Here is a 20,098-nt window from a genome sequence, read left to right as displayed (position 1 = left end):
TTTCTTGTATCTCTACTTTATCTGTCTTGGAGTTTTTAAATGTTCTTTTGTCTGAGCAGCTGTTGTATATCATTAGTAGACATACATTCTGATTTATTATGGAGTTCACATTTCTTCCATATATGTTTGAGGATTTTGTAGAAATGGATCTGCAAGATTCAGAGGGAGCCCCACATTACTATTGGGTTTAAGCATGAGCCTGTTTATTTTGGGAGAATTGTACCCTTTAGGGATTCTTCCTTCTTCTCCCCCTTCCACCATATTTTATCCTTGATCTTCCTTTTAATAGGTAAAAAGCATTTCCACTCATCTTTTATGAAAGCACTCCAGACTCGGGAGTTGCTGTCCTGTTGATCAGATAACTCATTAGCATTTCCATCTATTTGCAAACCTATTGAATGAATGTCTTCTCCACTGCTGTTTACAGTAGTACCTCTCTAAACTGCACAGAAAATTGGTCTCTCACCACTTCTCAACAAAGATTTATTAATAGTGTGTTTGTAGCGAGGTTTTATATTACAAAGACTTCATTGTTTTTACAGAATAATACTTCAGTATACTTGTGAAATTGTTACAGTAAATTATGGAATACTTCATAAATTAAAACTTACCTACACTTGTTAATTAGAGCAAAATATATTTTGTAATTTGTGTGTGTGTTCGTGTTCATTTAGGCCCCAACCCTACAAGGAGCTTTACATGGATAGATTCTTGTGCCCACACAGAGTCCCAGTGAAATAGGGATTCCACGCAGTTGTAGATTTCTGTCTGCGAGGAGCTCATTGCAGAATGAAAGCCCTCCATACTAATACATACAGTTTAGTAATTGGAAATAGATCTGTGTCATAACTATGAATGAGTGGGGTTTGATTTATACTTTCCTTATTTAGACCCCATTCCTGCAGAGATCACCATGCAGGTGGACCCTGCATTTGTGTTGAAGCCTCACTGAACTCAGTAGAACTTTGTAGGGCATGTGGTCTGCCTGAACAATTACCATTGTTGTCTTAATAGGAGGCATGGACAGGGCACTGTTTTGGGACGTGGGAAACATAAGTATAGTTCCCAGTTCTGCCATGGGCTTGCTGGGTGAGTTTGTGCAAATAGCTCTCGCCCTGTGCCTCAGTTTCCCCATCTGTAAAAGAAGGATGATACTGACCTTCTGTAAAGCACTTTGAGCTCTAAAGGTGAAAAATGCAAAATAAGAGCTAGGTGGTATTATATTTTATTTTTAATACCACCATTCTGTGCTGAGGAATTATTTGTAACAGACAGGGAGGAAGGTAAAGAGGCTCTTGTCAGAGAACAGACTGTTTTTTTTGATATCCATTGAGACACACTAGTGAGGAGAGAGCTGAAAACACTGTTGCTGAGAATGGTAATGTTAATTACCAATTGTAATTACCAATAGTTATTTGGAGGGGTTTTTTCCTATTTCTCCTAGGCTATTGCCAATATATTGAAAACTTATGAGTTCAAACTTTATTTTAGACTGTTCTTAAAATATTTAATAACTAAAAGAGGTCTTGTTTTTATAAAAAAGTTATATAAAATGAACATCATCATCCCACCCTCATCTTCCTTCCCCCTTCTCCTCTAGTACCCACTCCTACCCCAAAACAAAACAAAAAACCAGCATCTTAGAATTTTCTTCCTTTAGAAAGAGGATTTTCTTACCCACGGCTTTGCATCTAACTGCATGATACTTAACGTTCTGTGTCAAGTTCTGGTAATTAAATACTCAGTTGTGGAAATAACCTTTTGTATCTGGTAATGACTAATATTAATTTTACAGCTAACTTTAGAGATACACACTACATTCTTATTTATATATCTCATATACATAGGATGGCTGCATAGGGTGGATGCCCAGGTTTTCAGCTGTAGGACCAAAAAGAAAATATGTTCAAAAACAAATAAATATATATATAAATTTCAATGACCACTTTCAAGAGCTGCTTTTACATTTTACCCAATGAGTTTTACGGGCTTTTGGCTTACATTTTAAAGCTGTTCAACATTATATGATGAGGTATTTGGACTAAGCAAATGAGGATTTTGTGGAATGTTTGAGTTAACACTCTGAATTTAATATTCTGAATTTACATTTTATGGTTTCCTTGCTGTAGTGAGTATCATTGTGGTATCTGTATTTTGATTTTGTCGTGACTGGTTTGTCATTTGTTTTTGTGCAGGAGATCTTGTTGGATAATTCTGTGTTGGTAGGTCCCAGTGCCTTGTTAATCCTAAAATTTCAGCAGTTTGCAGTGATGTTTTTTATTTCCTCCTGCCTGTGTCTTTCTCTCTCTCTCTCTCTCTGTTTAACCATTAATGTAAAGTAAAATACCTTCAGCATGTCAAATGATGTTCATCTGGTATCACCCTAACCAAATCCTTTCTAACCTTCTGCAGCTGGGCACATGTTTCATTTTGTGCACTTAATTTTGCATCTGTTTAACTTTAACATGTGCAATGCAGAAATGGTTTAAGTTAATTTTTATGTGTTGCTTGCATTGTGTGTGTTATCCTTTTTCCCTACTTAAAATGTGGGAGAATGAGAGATATGAAGTATGTGTTTCTCACATTTCCCTGTCGCCTGACTTGAGTGCTCTGTCCTTCCCTATAAAAATTATCTGGTGAGCTGCAATTTTAAGCATGCCAGATTTCCAGGAGATGCGGCCTGCTTGAATAAATGTTGCATTAAAGATTCCATTATACCCTTTAAAATTTCAGTTAAAGTATCTTGCAAAGATACTAATTGACTCATTTCTTTTACAAAAGAATTGTTATGCAGAGCATATCTTTATATCTATTAAAATGTATAATTCATAATAAGTTTTGCAGATTCGCATGCATAAGCATACAAAAGCAGATAGACAAATTAATTTTAAATATAATGAAACTGAGATTCCATATCACATATTCTTTGTGTCCTTAATTTTTTTTTATTTTTAATCTCATTTTGAGTAACTATTGGCTTATCAATGACAAATGAGGAGCATGACCCCTCAGCAAAGGTTCTCTGCAGCAGACGCTCAGCTCTTTCCTTTTTCAGTACCTTAGAGCAGTGGTTTTCAGCCTGTGGTCTGCAGACCCCAAAGAGTCTAAGATTTCCAAGCGGTCTGCATCTCCATTCAAAATTTTTTAGGGGTCCGCAAATGAAAAAAATGTTGAAAACCACTGCCTTTAGGTGACAGATAAGGGTAGAAGGTTTCTTTAATTATAAAGGATAATCTCTTTACCATCCATATACTTAGACACATGCTCATTTTGGTTATTTACTTGTTATAACCTAAGCTTGGATTACAGTAAATTGTATAAACATTGGTCTAGTTACCCTGCCCAGCCACTTGACAAGCTTACTGTATCTGTGGATTACTTTCAGGATAGTCTTAAAATTTGGGGATGTGAGGAAGAACCTCATGTGCAAGACTTGGTTTTTTTAAAGTTGTTTCCTTGCTCCAGGAACAATGTTCGTGTTGGCATGAGTTTTCAGTAGAAAAAGCAGAAGCTGATCTTGTGATGTTGAAGTAATGATGCTCTAAACAGCCATGTTGGAGAATGGTTCAGGAAAGGTGACATGTCTCCACACGACATGCCCATCCCTAACCCTGACCTTCCCCAAAACAAATAACTACAATCTAATTTAGTTGGATGATATTTTCAAAAGAAACCTTGTTCAGCATCCATTTATTTTTCTCTTTTCCCTCTCTCTTACAATCTCACTTTCATGCACAGATCTTGGAATTATTTGAGCTTGGTTTTCTCGTCCCTAGTTGTATTGTACTTTTCTTTCATCACTCCTAGATCTCTATGATGGTGATATGAGTGGACTTTGTTTGGACTGAGTTTTCATACCACACTGTAATTTTGTACTCTGGATAAGAGTAAAATAGGCATTCATTTAGATCTTGATTCAACTTCCATTGAAGTCAGTGGAAGTTTTTCCATTGACTTCAATGAGAGATGGATATGACTAGCTCTGTAGGATACTTTCACTGAGAAAACTTTAAAATTACTGTGGTTACCAAAGCATTTACAATATTGTAAACTTTTAATTTTAGATCTACAAAGGTACGCAAAATAGGAGAGTTATGTGGTGATGGACTTCACCGTCTATTTCATAACTGTAATCAATCAGAAAGCACTGGACTACAGCTGTATTGGGTAGCTGCTATGGAGGTTGTGAGCCATCTTACTCTTTGTTTGCATATTTCAGATGAATCTCTGTAGCTCCTACTTATTGTTGAGACGAGCAGTACTAGCTTGTTTGCGTCAGCTTGTGCAAAGAGAAGCAGCTGAGGTATCAGAACATGCTGTTACCTTTGTTAAAGACTGCAGAGAAGATTTCACTCCAGGTAATGTATGTCCATTAAGCCTTGAGAGTGCAGTGCTGGGCTCATGCTGAACTTGGATCGTTAAGCACCCTCCCTTCTAAATTAAACTGAGATGGCAGATTATTTGTTTTGTAGCATTTAAAAAAACCTTTAACTCAAAATATTTTTTCTCCTAACACGCGATATTTATGTACTTATATTTGTTGACACTTTTTAGGCATCTCCCAGTGATAAAAACAATGCTAACAGCAGTGTTGCCAAGCCTCACAATTTTGTCATGAGTGTCATAATAATTGGTGTTTTTCTTAAAGCCCCAACTCCTGGAGCCATCCAAGAGAGAGAGATCTCAATTTTCATTTAAAAAAAAAAAAGATTTCTAGCCCCCAGCGTTGCAGAGAAGAGCTTGAAAATTTGTCCTGAGTGCACCTAACAGTGACCATAACCAAATAGTAGATAAAAACCCCTTTTTAAAAAATTGTGATCTTTAAATTGATCTCATGATTTTTTGGTACCTTACTCATGGTTTTTGAAAGTTGACGGTACTGTAACACTGCAATAGTAAATTTAATATAAATGTTCCAAAAACTTTAGGTCAAGATTTTTAAGAAGGGGTTCCATACTTCAGCTCCTAAGTCCATAGTGTTTGTTTTGTGTATTGCAGTAGGACAAGAGGCTCCAGTCTGGGATCGGGGCCCCATTGTGGTAGGTGCTATATATGCACACAGAGTCAGTCCTTGCCCCCCAAAACATACAATTTAGTCGGGCATGTTAATACAGTAAGGGGTTTGGTTTTTCAAAAGTGCTGAGCACCAGGTGTCCATGTACTGCATATGTGCAAGTTCATCAGCCAGCTTCCATTGCACTCTTTGAAGTTTTGGTGGAAAAAGAGGAAGCCTCGAGGGAGACCCAAAAAAGTTTTAAATTATTTTTGTTTGTTAAGAGGACTATGGGCTTATCTGTATGAATATTTAGTTTGTGGCAAGCTGGGGTGTAAATGTACACCACAGCAGCCTCCTTTACACTAAGGGCTTGTCAACATAGTGTGACGGTGTGTACTACAGCTGTGTGATTTCTAAAGCAGGCTAACATGTTGTGCATTAAATGGTCCATATAGACCCTGCTGGTGCACACGAATATTTACTGTACCTATCTCAGAGAGATTATGTGACAATGTTATTTTAGCATTTAGCAAGCCTCTTGTTCTCTAGTACAGGATTACACCATTGGTGAATTTAGTTAAGGGTCCACTTTAAGTGCTGATTTGTAAATTTAGTGATATTAAGCAAATGAGAATAATCAACTGTCAGTAATAACTGAGAATTTCGAGATGTCTATATATGTGTATTTTGTTACTATTATGTTCTTTCAGAGCTGTTTTGGTTCATGGAGAATCATTTAACCTTAACTTTGTAGCCTGAGCAATTTTTGCACTGGTAATCTTTATTATCATCACAGTTTCTTCTCTTTGGGTAGCTACCCAGATGATACTTGTTGAGTACGGAATCAATGGGGGATATATAGATAAATGCTTTTCTTAACATCAGAACAAGTCCACTCATTAATATAACTACACAGCATAAAGTGATAGCTTTTAGGATTGTAAACTTATTCACATACTCCTAAAATATGGGAAAACAAAGGTAGAATCAGTAAGTAGAGCATATCAGAGAACAGATCTTGATCCAATTGAGTGTTTCAGAAGCCTGATGTACCCAGACTATAGGAAAGTATCTAGTTTTTTACACACACACACACACACACACACACACACACACACACACACACACACACACACACACACACACACACACACCCCATATTTGCCCATTTCTACTACCATAAGAAACTTAGGCCTGCCCTTTTGTCTGTGTGTGGTAGTCTGGGTGACCATACTTAGGCTTTCAACTGCTGACAAGCTATTCGCATAAATTAATTTCTTAATAAATCAAGTGGTTATCTCTGTAGTTGCATAGCTGCAAAAATTCTCTTTCCCCCTTACTCTATTTTAAGCTTTAGTGCAACTATGCGGTGTACTAGTCTTTCTACGCTTGTCTGTCACACAGCATGAGAAGACACAATTATATGACCTTGGGTTAAGCCTCTAGGCCTACCTTGACTGCCGAAAAATCAGGCCTGCCACACTTGGCCTCACACTAAATAAATGTTGCCTTTTTAGCATAGCAAATGCTAATTGTCTTATTATTTAAGTTCCCCTACTTGTGTTCAGCACATTTCACTCTACTAATCAATATAAACCTGTCAGCATTAGCAGTATTAAAATATAAATTGTGAACTTGATACCCTATGATCTCTACCAAGACAAATTCAAAGTTGAGACAGGGTCATAGGTCAACAACTTCAAAGTTAACACATTTTTTTTTAGGTGTTCAGATACCAAATGGATGGGCACAGTATGAGAGCCAGAGTAGAATAGAATGCTGTCAGAAGAAGCGTTTCCTGTTGGTCACAGACTCCATTTACAATTAATTAAAAATGCCTTAACTTGAAATCACGGATACTTCTCTTTGCTCCTCCCCATCCTGGCTGTATTGGTGGCATGTGTTGCTGCCTACAGATCCTCACCACAGCTCTATCACTGGATGTTATTGATGTCTAAGGCCATTTTCAATCTTGTACTTTTGTAACCATTACAGTAAATTCTAAGCAAACTATTGAATGACTAATTACATTTAAAAAAACCTTAATAACCTGCTACATATTCAAAAGCTAATAACAAGGGTTAGCAGACAGAGAAGAATTCTTCAGAAAGTAAAACGTTAACATGGGTATAGGGATTTTAACCAAGCAGTTGGGGCTAAACATTAACATCCTCACTTGAGTAGTTTCTAGTAAATCAGGTTAACATAACACAAAGCCACATTCACATTGGACATGCATTTCATGATCCTGGGGAAAGCTAGAAAAATTACTGGGGTGCAATTCATTTGGGGCAATATTGAATAATGTGGTGATCTCAGAGTTGGTTTTGCACCCAGATGGCATGGCATTAGAACTTTAAGCAATCATCTGGTCTTGAAACACTTAAAATATTTTCTTTTTGCAACGTATGACGTGTAATTATTAAGTACCATAACTGAATTTCTATGCTTCTGTGTTATGGCAATTTTGTGATGCATAGCACTCAGATAATACTGCGTTCTTAACAGACATTAACATCAGAGAAGTTGGACTGGAGGGGGCATTGCTGAGCTTGCTGGACAAAGAATTGGATCAAAGACTATGCCAAGATATCAAAGAGACCCTAAGTCATATGCTCACATCGGTGGCAGTGGAAAAACTCTCATTCTGGTTGAAGCTTTGTAAAGATGTTCTTGCTGCCTCAGCTGGTAAGTACTAACATATTCTAGCTTGGAATGTAATAAAACAAGGCCTACAAATACAATCTCTGCTTTACAAGAGAGAAATAATCAGTCTCATCTCTTAGACATATACAGATAGTGAAAAAAGTATATTACTGCTATTTATTTTAAATTGTTTGATATTTGAACTTTTTTCCCTAGAATGGCAAATTACTTGATCTTTCCTGACTGCCTTTTGCATTCTGAAAAGGCCTTGTGAACAGTATTGCTTTCCTTGACTAGTCATATCCTACTTGATGAAAGGCATGAGCCACAAAGTTCAAATTTCTACAAACTTTGGAGTGGAAAATATCCTCACATCTGAGATAATGGTTCAGGCTAGTTATAAATAATTGAAAAGGAATCCACATACTATACAATAGTAATCTTTAGTTGCTATAAAGCAACGTGCTGAGGATCTTATGGTATTGGTCATGTGCATGGTATGCAGCTGTGCTTGTACCTAATGAAATTTATAGTCCACACCCATACAGTTGGTAGAGTCTGGTTTAGCTCTAAATAGACATTAGAGAAAATATGTCAATAGCAAGACTCCTTCCTGAAATGTGTGATATAAAATTAATCTTGACGAGCCCTTTTGCTTCGGTCTTGATTCTGCTGTGTTGTCAGTTTCTTGTTAATCAAGTGGCTGTTCTCAGTAAATAAATAAGAGCAACTAAAATCTTGAAAACCTACAGTTTTTGAAATGTTCTGCTGAAATGTAGTCATACAAAAATTATCTATCTTTTTCTACATTTCTGTTATACTTTAATGGCATGGTTTGCAGTGAAATAGTATTTGATTTCAAAACATTCAATAAAAATCACTTTTCAACCATAATTCAATAGCAGGTCAATCCTTGTTTTTATAAAGGTCTTGACTGATAACAATATATTGATAAAATCAAGGTTTCATCATAAGTTTTGGTTTTCAGTATTGAATTTTGGATATAGGACAAGATATGAGTTTTTAGCAATATGGAGGTTTGGAATAGTTAATGTTCAGAAATTTGCGGTTTACCTCTGGTCCTACATTTTATTTTATTCCCATAGCAGAAATTAAAATGCAGTAAACACTGGGGCTGAGAGTCCTTTTGGGGATCCAGAAGAAAATTCCCTTAAGCTATTGGCTCTCTGTTATTAATGGAGGAAATGATGCAGAGCTATGCTTCTAAATGAATCATTCAGAGCAGGTTGAACTAGTTACCCTACTGAATATTCTGAAAGGACTGAATTCTAAGAATGGAGAACAAATGACGAGGAGGAACTACAAAGAGAGGCTCTTGGGGAATATTGAGTTCAGGTAGAAGCTATGCCCCTAAAAGCATCAGTTTTGGTTTAAACTATTTTGACTTTTTTGATTTATTTTATTCTGGCTAGTTGTACATGAAGAGAACAACCTGCTATTTGGGACACTGGTAGTTTCTGTTGTGTCTAAAATCTTTCCTGGGATTTGTTTTGTTTCATTCATAAATCCATGTGACTTGGGTTTGCTTTCATGATATTGACCTTGGCCTTCCTCAAAAGATTATGTAAGAAATAAAAGATAGTTTTGGTCCATTTGCCTTTTTATTCTAGCTGTAGGTTCTCCAAAAGATGTGGGAAGACTCTGAGGAGAGAGATGAACTTGTTAAAAAGTTATCTTGCAAAATCCGCTGTAACTTTCCAAGTGAACAATCATAATAGTAATAAGGAATATTTAGTTACTTCATGGAGACATGTCCTATGCTTTTGGTGCAGATACCAACATTTACTAATGTCATCAGGACTACTTTAACCCTAAAGCTCAGTAACAGGTAATCTACCTTGTGTCTAGTAACATGACCAAGTCATGACTGCAGAATATCTTGGGACAAAATCATTAACCACCTTATGGTACTAACTGGAATAAGTAATCCATGGAAGGAGCAGCCTGGTCATCTTCGAGGGCTAGTGAGATTAGGTGCTGCAGGAACCTTAAAAGCCACCACATTTTCTGCAGTTTCTAGACCCATTAACCTGTTAAAGGCTAGCACTTACAGGTCAGTAATGTGTTTGAATTCCTTCAGTAATCAATTGTGTTCCTTCTCTTTTCGGTGTTTTAAAAAATATAGATTTCACCTCCGTAGCTTCAGTGGATACTACCCAAGAAGAGGAGGGAGCTAAAGAGGATGATGATGTGTTAACCTCTGAAAGTGATGAGAGATCCCACCCTTTCACTAATCCAAAATGGTCCACTAGAGTTTTTGCTGCAGAGTGTGTTTGTAAAATTATCAGCCACTGTGAAAATGCAGGCAGGGCACATTTTGACATAACGCTGGCTCAGGAAAGGAAACAAAGGGATTCAAGAGGTACATGTTACACTAACTGAGATGCCGAGAGAATTTTTTAGAGTGCAAAGAATACTTAACTTTTATGTTTTAACATTTGGTGACTATGAAGAAATCTATAATGAATTTCCCTTAAATCTCTGTTGCAGCCTTTAATTAAAATGATTAGAAGCCTGTATTCATTGAGGTAGAGACCAATGGTAAATTAATCATAATATTAGCATATAATTGCAGTGTTGACACTAATTTACCTGTTGTAGCATGACATGCAAATAGGGCGCCATAGTTCCTATAGAAAACATTGGCAACTAGAAGCGATAACTGGTGCCTGTGTACTGCAACACAATTTTGTAATCTGGGAATATCCAAGGAACTAGTGTCACTGCTCTGTTTATTCCATAATCTGCATAATTATCGATGAACACACCATTAATTTTTTTTGCTTCCCCATGCTGATCTGAAAATGTTGATGGCTCAAAATCTCTATGGAAATTTGCCTCAAATATAGAGATTTTTATTTCCTTCAAAATTTTTACCTTAAAATGAAAAAATATTGGCTGATATAATTGCATGATTGGGGAATAGACAAAAGGTGCTTGTTTGAAAGCAAAGGGAACTGTTCACTGTAGATTCTCTGGGGAGTAAAGGCTCCTGTTTAGGATCCACTATATGGTAGTACTCACAAGTGACATGCTCTTGGGTATAAACAACTCCTTACAGGAAATGCAAGCTCCCTTAGCATAGAGTAAAGTAGAAAATAAATTTGAATGCTTTGGGGCCCAACTATGTAAAAATAGAAACAATAGCATCATCTTTAATATAAATTAGACTTCAGAACAAGTTTGTTTTTATTAAATGATTTTTTTTCTTTTGTCCCCAGATGACTTTTTGGTATTGCATTTAGCTGACTTGATCCGCATGGCATTTATGGCTGCCACAGATCACAGTGACCAGCTCCGTCTTTCTGGGCTTCAGACGTTGTTAGTTGTTGTTCGGAGGTTTGCATCTGTTCCAGAACCAGAGTTTCCTGGTCATGTAATTCTGGAGCAATATCAAGCCAATGTAAGCACCCATTGATTATAAAAATTTTATATAAAAAATGGACAATTTGATAATGAAGAGAAAATTTTCAGTAGCTAGTTCTGTAATCAGGGTTCAATTTCTCTGTCACTGAAACTATTGTATTTATTTTCACTTCAGGGTTGAAACTTTGTGCTTGCTTAGACCAAAGATTTTGGGTTTGAAAGCAAAATCGGTTTTGTTTTTGAACAGGGCAAATGAAAAAGTGAAGATGTTACACTGTAATTTTTTTAAATAACGTTTATAGGTGTGCCTGTAATACGAGAGAGGTGCATTTCAAATTTAAGGAAATGGTAAAAACCAAAAAATTGTGCTCAAGTAATTCAGGTTCCCATATTTTTACTATTTCAAACTTAATGAGCAAAGTCCTCAGTGAGGAAAAGTCACTGGATAGATCTGATATACGTAAATAATAAGTCATCATCTGGGCTGATAGAAATGGACACACACAACTTTGTGTTACCAGAAAACATAAGGCTCTGTAGCCCATTTCTCCTTCCTGGCGTGCTCTGATAGTCCTCTGGATGAGTGGGGAGAGACCCTGTCGAATCTCACATTGACATGTCCAGCAACACCCAACAAGAAAAGAAATTGGCTATCTGTTCCTGCCACGTAAGACAAGTCAACAATACTTTTATGATGAATGGTATCAAAGACCACTGATAGATCTGATACTATTGGTATGGGCACCAGGTCTTCATTTAATACTCTGAGGATTTCATCTAATGATGTAACCAGCTTTAGCTTTTTGCTATACTGAGGTCCTCTCATAAAATGATAGGCGTCCAGGAGATCTGAAACAGTTAGATACCCTGAGAGTCGTGTCACCACAACCTGTTCAATAATATTTAACCAGAAAGGAAAGAAGATAGATATAGGACAACCATTTGGCAAGATTTTCAACATCAAACAATGGCTTCTTGAGCAAAGCCCACACAATTCCTTAAAGGAAGCTAGCACCTTGCCCCCATCTCTTCCCCCTCCATTCAGGAAGGAGTTACCCATTTCCACTTCTTATAAATCCAGCTCCTCCCTATTGGTCTGCACCACCCAAGATGGGCGTAGGTGTGAAACACACAGGCTCTGGCCTGAAGTGCTCCCCATATTTTTGTTACCACAGAAAGTTAAACTAGCAGAAACTCCATCTGGATTATCTGTCCACAACAAATTTGAAGATAGAGACTTTACAGATACCCTGGAAACAAATGAATGCTCATTTGCATTCTGCACAGCATTACCTGAGACTTCAAAAAAATCTTTGTGACACAATCAGTCATTCAGCATGAGATCTGCATGGCAAAATTTTTAGTGAAATTTTATCTTTGACTGCAAAAAGCTTTTCAATCTCTGGGTCTATAGAATGAATGGTTTAAGTAACTAGCAGGATACTTTTTCAATAGGAATTTGGTCTACAAAATAAAAGATTTTTAAAAAAGGAATTTTGAAAGATTTGCACAATTTAATGAATGTTTCAGTTCCTTTGAGAGGCAGAAGGGAGTTAAGATAAGATCCTTTAGGGTCAAAGTATCAGCTTTTGAAGGATCCAGTATAAGGGAGAAATTTAAAGAAGAATTTCCTAACTATAGAGACCAGTGCTTAAATCAGGTTTTATCTGTTGTTTAATAATTTTCTTATATTATTACCCAGAGGCCCCAGTGAGCCTCACCCCATTGTGCTAGGAACTGTACAAGTTCATATAAAGATACATTCCCTGCCACAAAGAGCAGTGCATCTTAAGTTTAAGTTCTCGTACGCAAACTTAAACAATGTATTTTAAATTCTTCTACAAGAATCTTTTAAATCATCAGGGACAATTTCTCTTCAGTTGCCTTCAGTGAAAGTAACCCTCAGCATGAAGGATTGGTGAAATCCATGTGCCTTGATCAGAGTCTCTTCATATCTTGTTCTTTGTGAAATGAGTAGGGTTTGTGTTCTCTCTTTTACTCCCGTAGGTACACAAGTTAAAATCTGTTTATCCTAATTATTAATATTGTGCTGCTTTCTTTTCCTTAAACCCAGCTTCCCTTTATGTAAGGAAATCCCACCTCGTAAGTGTCTTTAGGCCTCACAAGGTTTGGAATAATGTTTTGTTAGGTTTGGGAAACTTTTTATCGGGTTAAGAGTTCAGGGAGGAAAAAGTTTTCTTTGTTCTGGTTTTTAAGACCCTAGCAAACAGGGGAAACAAGCCTCAATCTCACTTTCTCAAAGAGGAAACCATCTCTTTTATGGAAAAAGCATAACAGTTCTGTGAGATTGCTCCTCAGTCTCCCCTTTTTCTACCCTCCTCCAAACAGACTCTTCATACCCATCACTGAGGGATGACTCAGGGGTTTGAGCATTGGCCTGCTAAACCCAGGGTTGTGAGTTCAATCCTTGAGGGGGCAATTTAGGGATCTGGGGCAAAAATTGGGTATTGGTCCTGCTTTGAGCAGGGGGTTGGACTAGATGGCCCTCCTGAGGTCCCTTCCAACCCTGATATTCTATGTTCTGGCCACAGAACCAGTCTGTATCTGTAAGATAGCAACATTTTGGGATTCCAAGTAATACCTGGCAGCTAGCTACTAGAGAGAACAATACAGTTCTCCAGCAGGAACTAACTTCTAATCATTTTCCCAATCAAATCATGGTGTAAGTAGAAGGGAACTGTATAATTTATAAGAAAAATTGAAACAGACTATTATTTTGTTAAGTGTTGAATGATTTCTCTTTAGGTTGGAGCTGCACTTCGACCTGCCTTTGCTCCAGAAACCCCACCTGATGTCACAGCAAAAGCATGTCAGGCAAGTGTTTAAAGCTAAAACTTTCAAGTGAGACCCTTTCTAAAAATTAATCTCCTCTGATGGATAGATTTTTAAGCCAGAAGATTAGTCTGATGCTGTACATCACAAGCAAAAGGATTTCACCCAGTTACCCCTGTTTTGAGCCCAATAACTTTGTGTTGTCTTAAAAGTTCTTCTGAGCAAATTATGTATCACCTTCTGCTAAGGACAGCCTTTAACCTCACTCTCTGTGAAAACAGTGGAAGATGGCAGCCATTTTGAGAAGAGCAATTCTTTTTTGAATTCTCTGTGTCAAAATATTATTGATCAGCCTGTGCTGAAGAAGATTAATGTCAAAAAGTTACTATTATTCTAACAAATTATTTTCCAAAACTATCCCTTGCACTGGATCCATTCAGCAGGGAAGGCAAGAGGAGGTGACTCTGCTGATGCACAGGCAAAATTGGGGAATAGGAAGGAGAAGGAACTGTGGGTGTGTTGGAAATGTTGAGGTCACAGGAGGGAGGCGTAGAAGTGGAGGAAACTAGCCAGCATGCACGGCCCCTGAGTTGGATACAGTAGCCAGGCTGTATTCAACATTAATTCCAGTTAACATTGTTTTTAATTTGAGACTAACGATACTATACCTGACTGGGGAAAAAAAGGTTGTTTAGTAACTTTACAGAGAAAATTAAATTAAATCTAAATTCCATTTTTTTCCTGTGATCACACTTTCTATTGTACATCACTAGGTTTGCAGTGCCTGGATAGCAAGTGGTGTAGTCAGTGACCTTAATGACCTTCGAAGGGTTCATCAGTTGCTCATATCATCCTTGACCAAAGTACAAGCTGGAAAAGAAGCACAAAGTCAGCTGTACAATGAAAGTGCCTCAACTATGGAGATATTGGCTGTGCTCAAAGCTTGGGCAGAGGTTAGTAAATTAGATTTATAAGGGGACTCTTGGCAATTGTATGATGAGAGTATTGAGCTGTCCTTTCAAGCATAATGAAATAACTTTATACAAATTACAACCATGATAAGTTTGCTATTCTCTACTGAATTTACACACAACCAAATGCATGAACACCTATACACTCAGTTTGTGATGATAAAACTTGCTTTAATATAAAAATTAAATGTGGTCACACAGATGCATTTTAAACCTTACAAAGTAGTAGACTTGTTAATATTCCATAGAGATTCAATGTCAATTCTAAATTGAGATGGCTTGGATACTTTTGGTTGTCCATTGTAGTTATCTATTTTGGATATACATCATTCACCAGTGAAGTTGTAAGTTTAATTGGCATTTAATTTGTCACAGGGAGGCTCTGTAGGCGAACATGTCTCAGGCAAGGTATACACATTTCTCATTGTGTGACTGCCTGCAAGTTCAGTTAGGCAGTATGGACTTATTCATGTGATCTAAGTGAGTTGGTAATGTGGGCTCATTTGAACAACATACATTTTAATACAGCCAAAAGCGAGGACATGCAGCTGGGAACAAAGAAATACAGATTACGCTTACAAGGTGAGGGACTATGTCCTGCAATGCAGTGATACTGAAAAGAATTTAGGGGTAATAGTGGATAATCAGTTGAACATGGGCTCTCAGAACAACATTTAAGAACAACATTCAGCTAAGAGGGTAAATACAACAATTGGATGTAGAAGCAGGGGAATACTGAGTAGAAACAAGGGGATGGTATTACCTCTGTACACGTGATTATTGAAACCATTACTGGAATGTGGTCTTCGGTTCTGGTGTCCACACTTGATAAAAGATGTCAGAAACCTGGAAAGGGTTCAAAAAACAGCTACATGAATGACTACAGATCTGGAAAACATGCCTTATAGTAAGAGACCCAAGCAGGTCAGTCTGTTTAATTTATCCAAGAGTAGAGTAAGAGGTGCCTTGATACTGGTCTACAAGAAACTGCATAGGGAAGACAGTTGATAATACACAGCTCTTAAATCTATCAGAAAAAAGGATTAATGAAATTCAGTGGTTAGAAGTTGAAACTAGACGTAAGAAGGGCCATACTGGTTCATCCCGTCTTTGAACAGTGGCCAATGCCAGATGCTTCAAAGGGAGTGAACAGGAAAGGGCAATTTACTGAGTGATCCATCCAGTGTCATCCAGTGCCAGGTGCTAGTAGTCAGAAGTTTAGGGTAATATGTGTGGTGTTCAGTGCAATAAACTGGATAGCCCCCATTCTGCTGTTGGACTTCTGCCTGCATTATTTTTACTTTTGTGGGGGTTTGTTCTTTGTGGTGTTGTTTTTTCTTTGTGGGGGAAGTGGTTATTGGCCTCAGTTTGAAGCATGTTTATTATATGAATCTGGCTCTCATGTGTCTTCTAAACCAGGGCACTCAAACTGGGGCCGAGGTTATTACATGGGGCTTGTGAGTATATGCACAAAACAGAGAGCAACTGCTATAAAATATATAATTTAAATCTAACGTTATAGAAAATTACACACACCTTTCCATTGTGATGTAGTATATTTATTTCAAAATGTATTGTAAGCGTATAATACAGTGATCGTTGTTCCTAAACAAAATATATATTTGTATTATCACCACTTTAAAGATATTGGACTCTGGAGATTGTAGTATTTTGCATGCAGGTTTATTGTCTTGAGGCTAAATAGTGGGACTGAGACAACATTAGACAGCTTGAATGTCCAGTTGCTAAAGAGCTACATTAAACCACAGACTAAATCACAACGCTGAGATTGGCACAAAAAAAGAAAAAGAAAAAAAAAATTATAATTTAACAATCAGACACACAAGCAGGGGCAATGCTACGGGAGGCTTGCGGTGGCTATCCCCACCCCAGAATTTGCCTTAACCCCTCCACAGCCCCTTCTCCCAGAGCAAGAATCAAACGTTACACAGAAGTAAGAGTGGCATGGTATGACATTGCCACCCTTACTTCTGCAGTTCTGTGCTCCTACTGGCAGCAGCTTTGCCTTCAGAGCTGGTTTCTGCCACTCTCCAGCCACCCAGTTGTGGGGCAGCACCTGCTTCCAGAAACAGCATAGAAATAAGGGTGGCAATGGGGAACTAGTAAGTCTGCTGTGAAAAGTGATATTTATATGTTCTTTAATATCACTTTTCACAGCCTTCCAGATAGCTAAAAAGTCTGCTGTGAAGTCTGTTAGTAAGTCTTCTGAGAAAAGTGAAAACAAACATCACTTTTCACAGCAGACTTAGTACCCTTTTCACAGCAGACTTACTGCCGATTGCCACCCTTACTTCTGCACTGCTGCTGGCGGCAGTGCTGCCTTCAGAGCTGGGTGGCTCTGAAAGCGGTATCCTTGCCAGAAGCAGTGTAGAAGTAAGGGTGGCAATCGGCAGCAAGTCTGCTGTGAAAATTGACAAAGTTTTTTCACGCGCCCCCCCAGCATTAAACAGTAACTATTTTTTAAAAAACTTTTCTGCTTATAACAATAATTCAATAAAAATGTGTTTAAAAATGGCAAGAAAAGGTAAATTCATTTTAAACAATAGGGTTATAAATTTACCATTTAAAATAGTGTTAAATATTAAAAATGTGTTCTTAATTTATAAGGGAGGTTGCACTCAGACCACACTGTAAACTGCAGTCAAGCAGGCTCAGGGCAAGCAAGCCCACAACAACAAACTAAAAAACAACAAACTCATCCCAGACTATTCAGACTAGATATAAGGCACAAAATGTGAGCAATTAACCATTGAGATGTGGTGATTTCTCCATAATTAGAAGTCTTTAAATCAAGACTGGATATCTCACTAAATGATATGCAATAGTACAAACATCTACTGCATGTTTGTGCAGTAGTTAGGGGCTTTGTGGCAGGAATTACTGCATAGGTTTCTATCGCCTGCATTATGCAGGAGGTCAGACTTAAGGTCATAGTGGTCCCTTCTGTCTTTAAAATCTATGTATCTGTTAATCTGTTTCTAGAATTAAAGGATTAGAAATGTCATTTAATGGATTTTTTTAAAAGCAATTTAGATTAGAGGGATACCCTAAATCAGACTTGATTAGGGATAATCCAATACCATGGCAAGTGAAATAAAAATCGAGATTAGTAGGAGCTTCGTTGTGGAAAAGTAAGCGATGAGATTGTAATAATTAGGATATATAGTGAACACTTAATGATTATGACCAAGTTTTTAAGTGATGGTTCCAAAACTGCTGAAGTTTTCAGTTGACCTTATTCACTTTCTCCACACCACTCATGATTTTATATACCTCTATATACATGACTTGATTGAATAAAGAGCTAAAGGAAGGTAATATAATTAATGCTAATCAGCATGGATTAATAAAAAATAGCTATTGTCAAATTGACTTCTCTTTTTTGATAAGATTACAAGTTTGGTTGATACAGGTAACAGTTTCAGAGTGGTTAGTCTGTATCAGCAAAAAAGAACGAAGAGTACTTGTGGCCACAAAAGCTTAAGCTCAAATCAGTTTGTTAGTCTCTAAAGTGCCACAAGTACTCCTTGTCCTTTTTACAGGTAATAGCGTTAATGTAATATACTTAGACTTCTGTCGGATATTTGACTTGGTACCACATGATTATTTTGATTTAGAAACTAGAACATTACAGTATCAACATTGTACATATTGACTGGATTAAAAACTAGCTAATTTATCTATAATTATAATGTAATTGTAAACAGCAGTCATTGTCTAGTAAGATAATGGATGGATCGGTCATGGCCCTATACTGTTTTAAACAGTTACATAAATAACCTAGAAGAAAACATAAAATCCTGATAAAGTTTGTAGATTGGGGGAGTGATAAATAATAAAGAAGACAGGTCACTGATACAGAAAAATCTGGAGCATTTTGTAAGCTCGGAGCAAGAAAACATGTCCCCTGAGGTTGGGACAAGAAATAATCAGCTTCATCTGCAGCAAGGGGATTCATGTTAGGTATAAGAAAAAACTTTCTGTACAGATAGTTGAGCACTGGAATTTCTTATCTAAGGAGGTTGTGGAATCCCCATCACTAGAGGTGTATAAGAAAAGGTTAGACAAACACCTGTCAGGGATGGTTTGGCCCTTTGTCCTATGCTATTTAACATTTTTATCAATAACTTGGAAGAAAATATAGGCCCATCACTGATAAAGTTTGCAGATGACACAGAAATCATTAATCCTGCCTCAAGGTGGGCAGATAAACTAGATAGCCTCTTGAAATCCCTTCCAGTCCTAGATTTCTATGACAAATGCAGGGTCATATATTTGGGACCAAAGGCCATACTTACATGAGAGGGACTCCATCCTGGAAAGCAGTGGCTGACAAAAATAGGGTGATCGTTAGTGGATAATCTGCTGATTCTGAGCTCCCAGTGTGACTGTTGTAACCAAAAACATGTATGTATTAACAAGGGTAGATCAAGTAGGAGCACAGAGGTTTCATTACCTCTGTGTTTGGCACTGGTATGACTACTGCTGGAATACTGTGTCTGGTTCTGGTGTCCATAACTCAAGGTGGATGATGATAAATTGGAGTGGGTACAGAGAAGAGCCACAAGAATGATTAAAGGGTTGGAGAACGTGCCTTATGTTAAGGTCCTGTGTCAATGTTTGTTCACTGCAACATCACAGGAAAGTATGTGAATTTCATGCATTGACTTTGAGTCCTGTTCTCCCTCCCCCACCCTTGCCTCCCCAACTGCTGCAATTTTTCCAACAGTGGGAAGACAGAAACGGGCCATCCCAGCTTCTGCCTCCTTGCCCGAGCTGCAGCTGCTCATGGAGAATTAGCAGGCTGGTGCCATCCTGGAGGAGGGTGGTGGGCCGAGGGGGGTCGATATCTCACCACGTGGTGCCATCCAGTCCAGGCAGGGATCAGGGCCCAGCTCACTCCAGACTAAGTCCACCACTGCAGGGAACATGGGGCAGTGCTCACAATGCGTAGCTATTAGGAGCCCCAGGCTCATCCCCTCACCAATAGGCCTGGGGAAGACACTGCAGCACCAGTCGGCAAGGAACTGAACCCAGAAAGCTGAGCCCAGGATCACCACTTGGAACATGAGCAAGTGTGTGCAGGTGTCCTGCCCTGAAATGGTGTCGGGGGTGGGAGGGCTGTCCCAGCGTGGAGAAATTGGGATGAGACCAGGATCCATCCTCCTCATGCCCCTGCCAGGGCAGGGCTCCCTCACATACTTGTTTATGCTCCAGATCTTGGCCACAGCTCTTTGACAGCTGATGCTGCATTGTCTCCTCCAGGCCTGCCTGGGGGCAGGGA

At 38.1% G+C, this 20,098-nt stretch overlaps 1 protein-coding gene across 22 annotated transcripts in view; it reads left to right on the top strand.

The window, feature by feature from the left end:
* Positions 1-20,098, top strand: part of HEATR5A (HEAT repeat containing 5A) — a 120,831-nt gene that overhangs the window by 75,516 nt on the left and 25,217 nt on the right. For 9 of the 22 annotated variants that reach the window (XM_043516991.1, XM_038404924.2, XM_043516993.1 and 6 more), the window contains 7 exons: positions 2,196-2,222; positions 4,220-4,358; positions 7,505-7,684; positions 9,789-10,025; positions 10,885-11,066; positions 13,796-13,864; positions 14,596-14,775. In XM_043516991.1, the coding sequence (XP_043372926.1) occupies positions 2,196-2,222; positions 4,220-4,358; positions 7,505-7,684; positions 9,789-10,025; positions 10,885-11,066; positions 13,796-13,864; positions 14,596-14,775 (1,014 nt within the window). The remainder of the gene's footprint in view (positions 1-2,195; positions 2,223-4,219; positions 4,359-7,504; positions 7,685-9,788; positions 10,026-10,884; positions 11,067-13,795; positions 13,865-14,595; positions 14,776-20,098) is intronic. The other 13 variants (XM_043516994.1, XM_043516998.1, XM_038404931.2 and 10 more) reach the window with 3 other exon arrangements.

This window comes from Dermochelys coriacea, chromosome 6, assembly GCF_009764565.3.
Source record: "Dermochelys coriacea isolate rDerCor1 chromosome 6, rDerCor1.pri.v4, whole genome shotgun sequence".
Lineage (NCBI taxonomy): Eukaryota > Metazoa > Chordata > Testudines > Dermochelyidae > Dermochelys > Dermochelys coriacea.
This window is presented reverse-complemented; position numbering and strand designations above follow the sequence as displayed.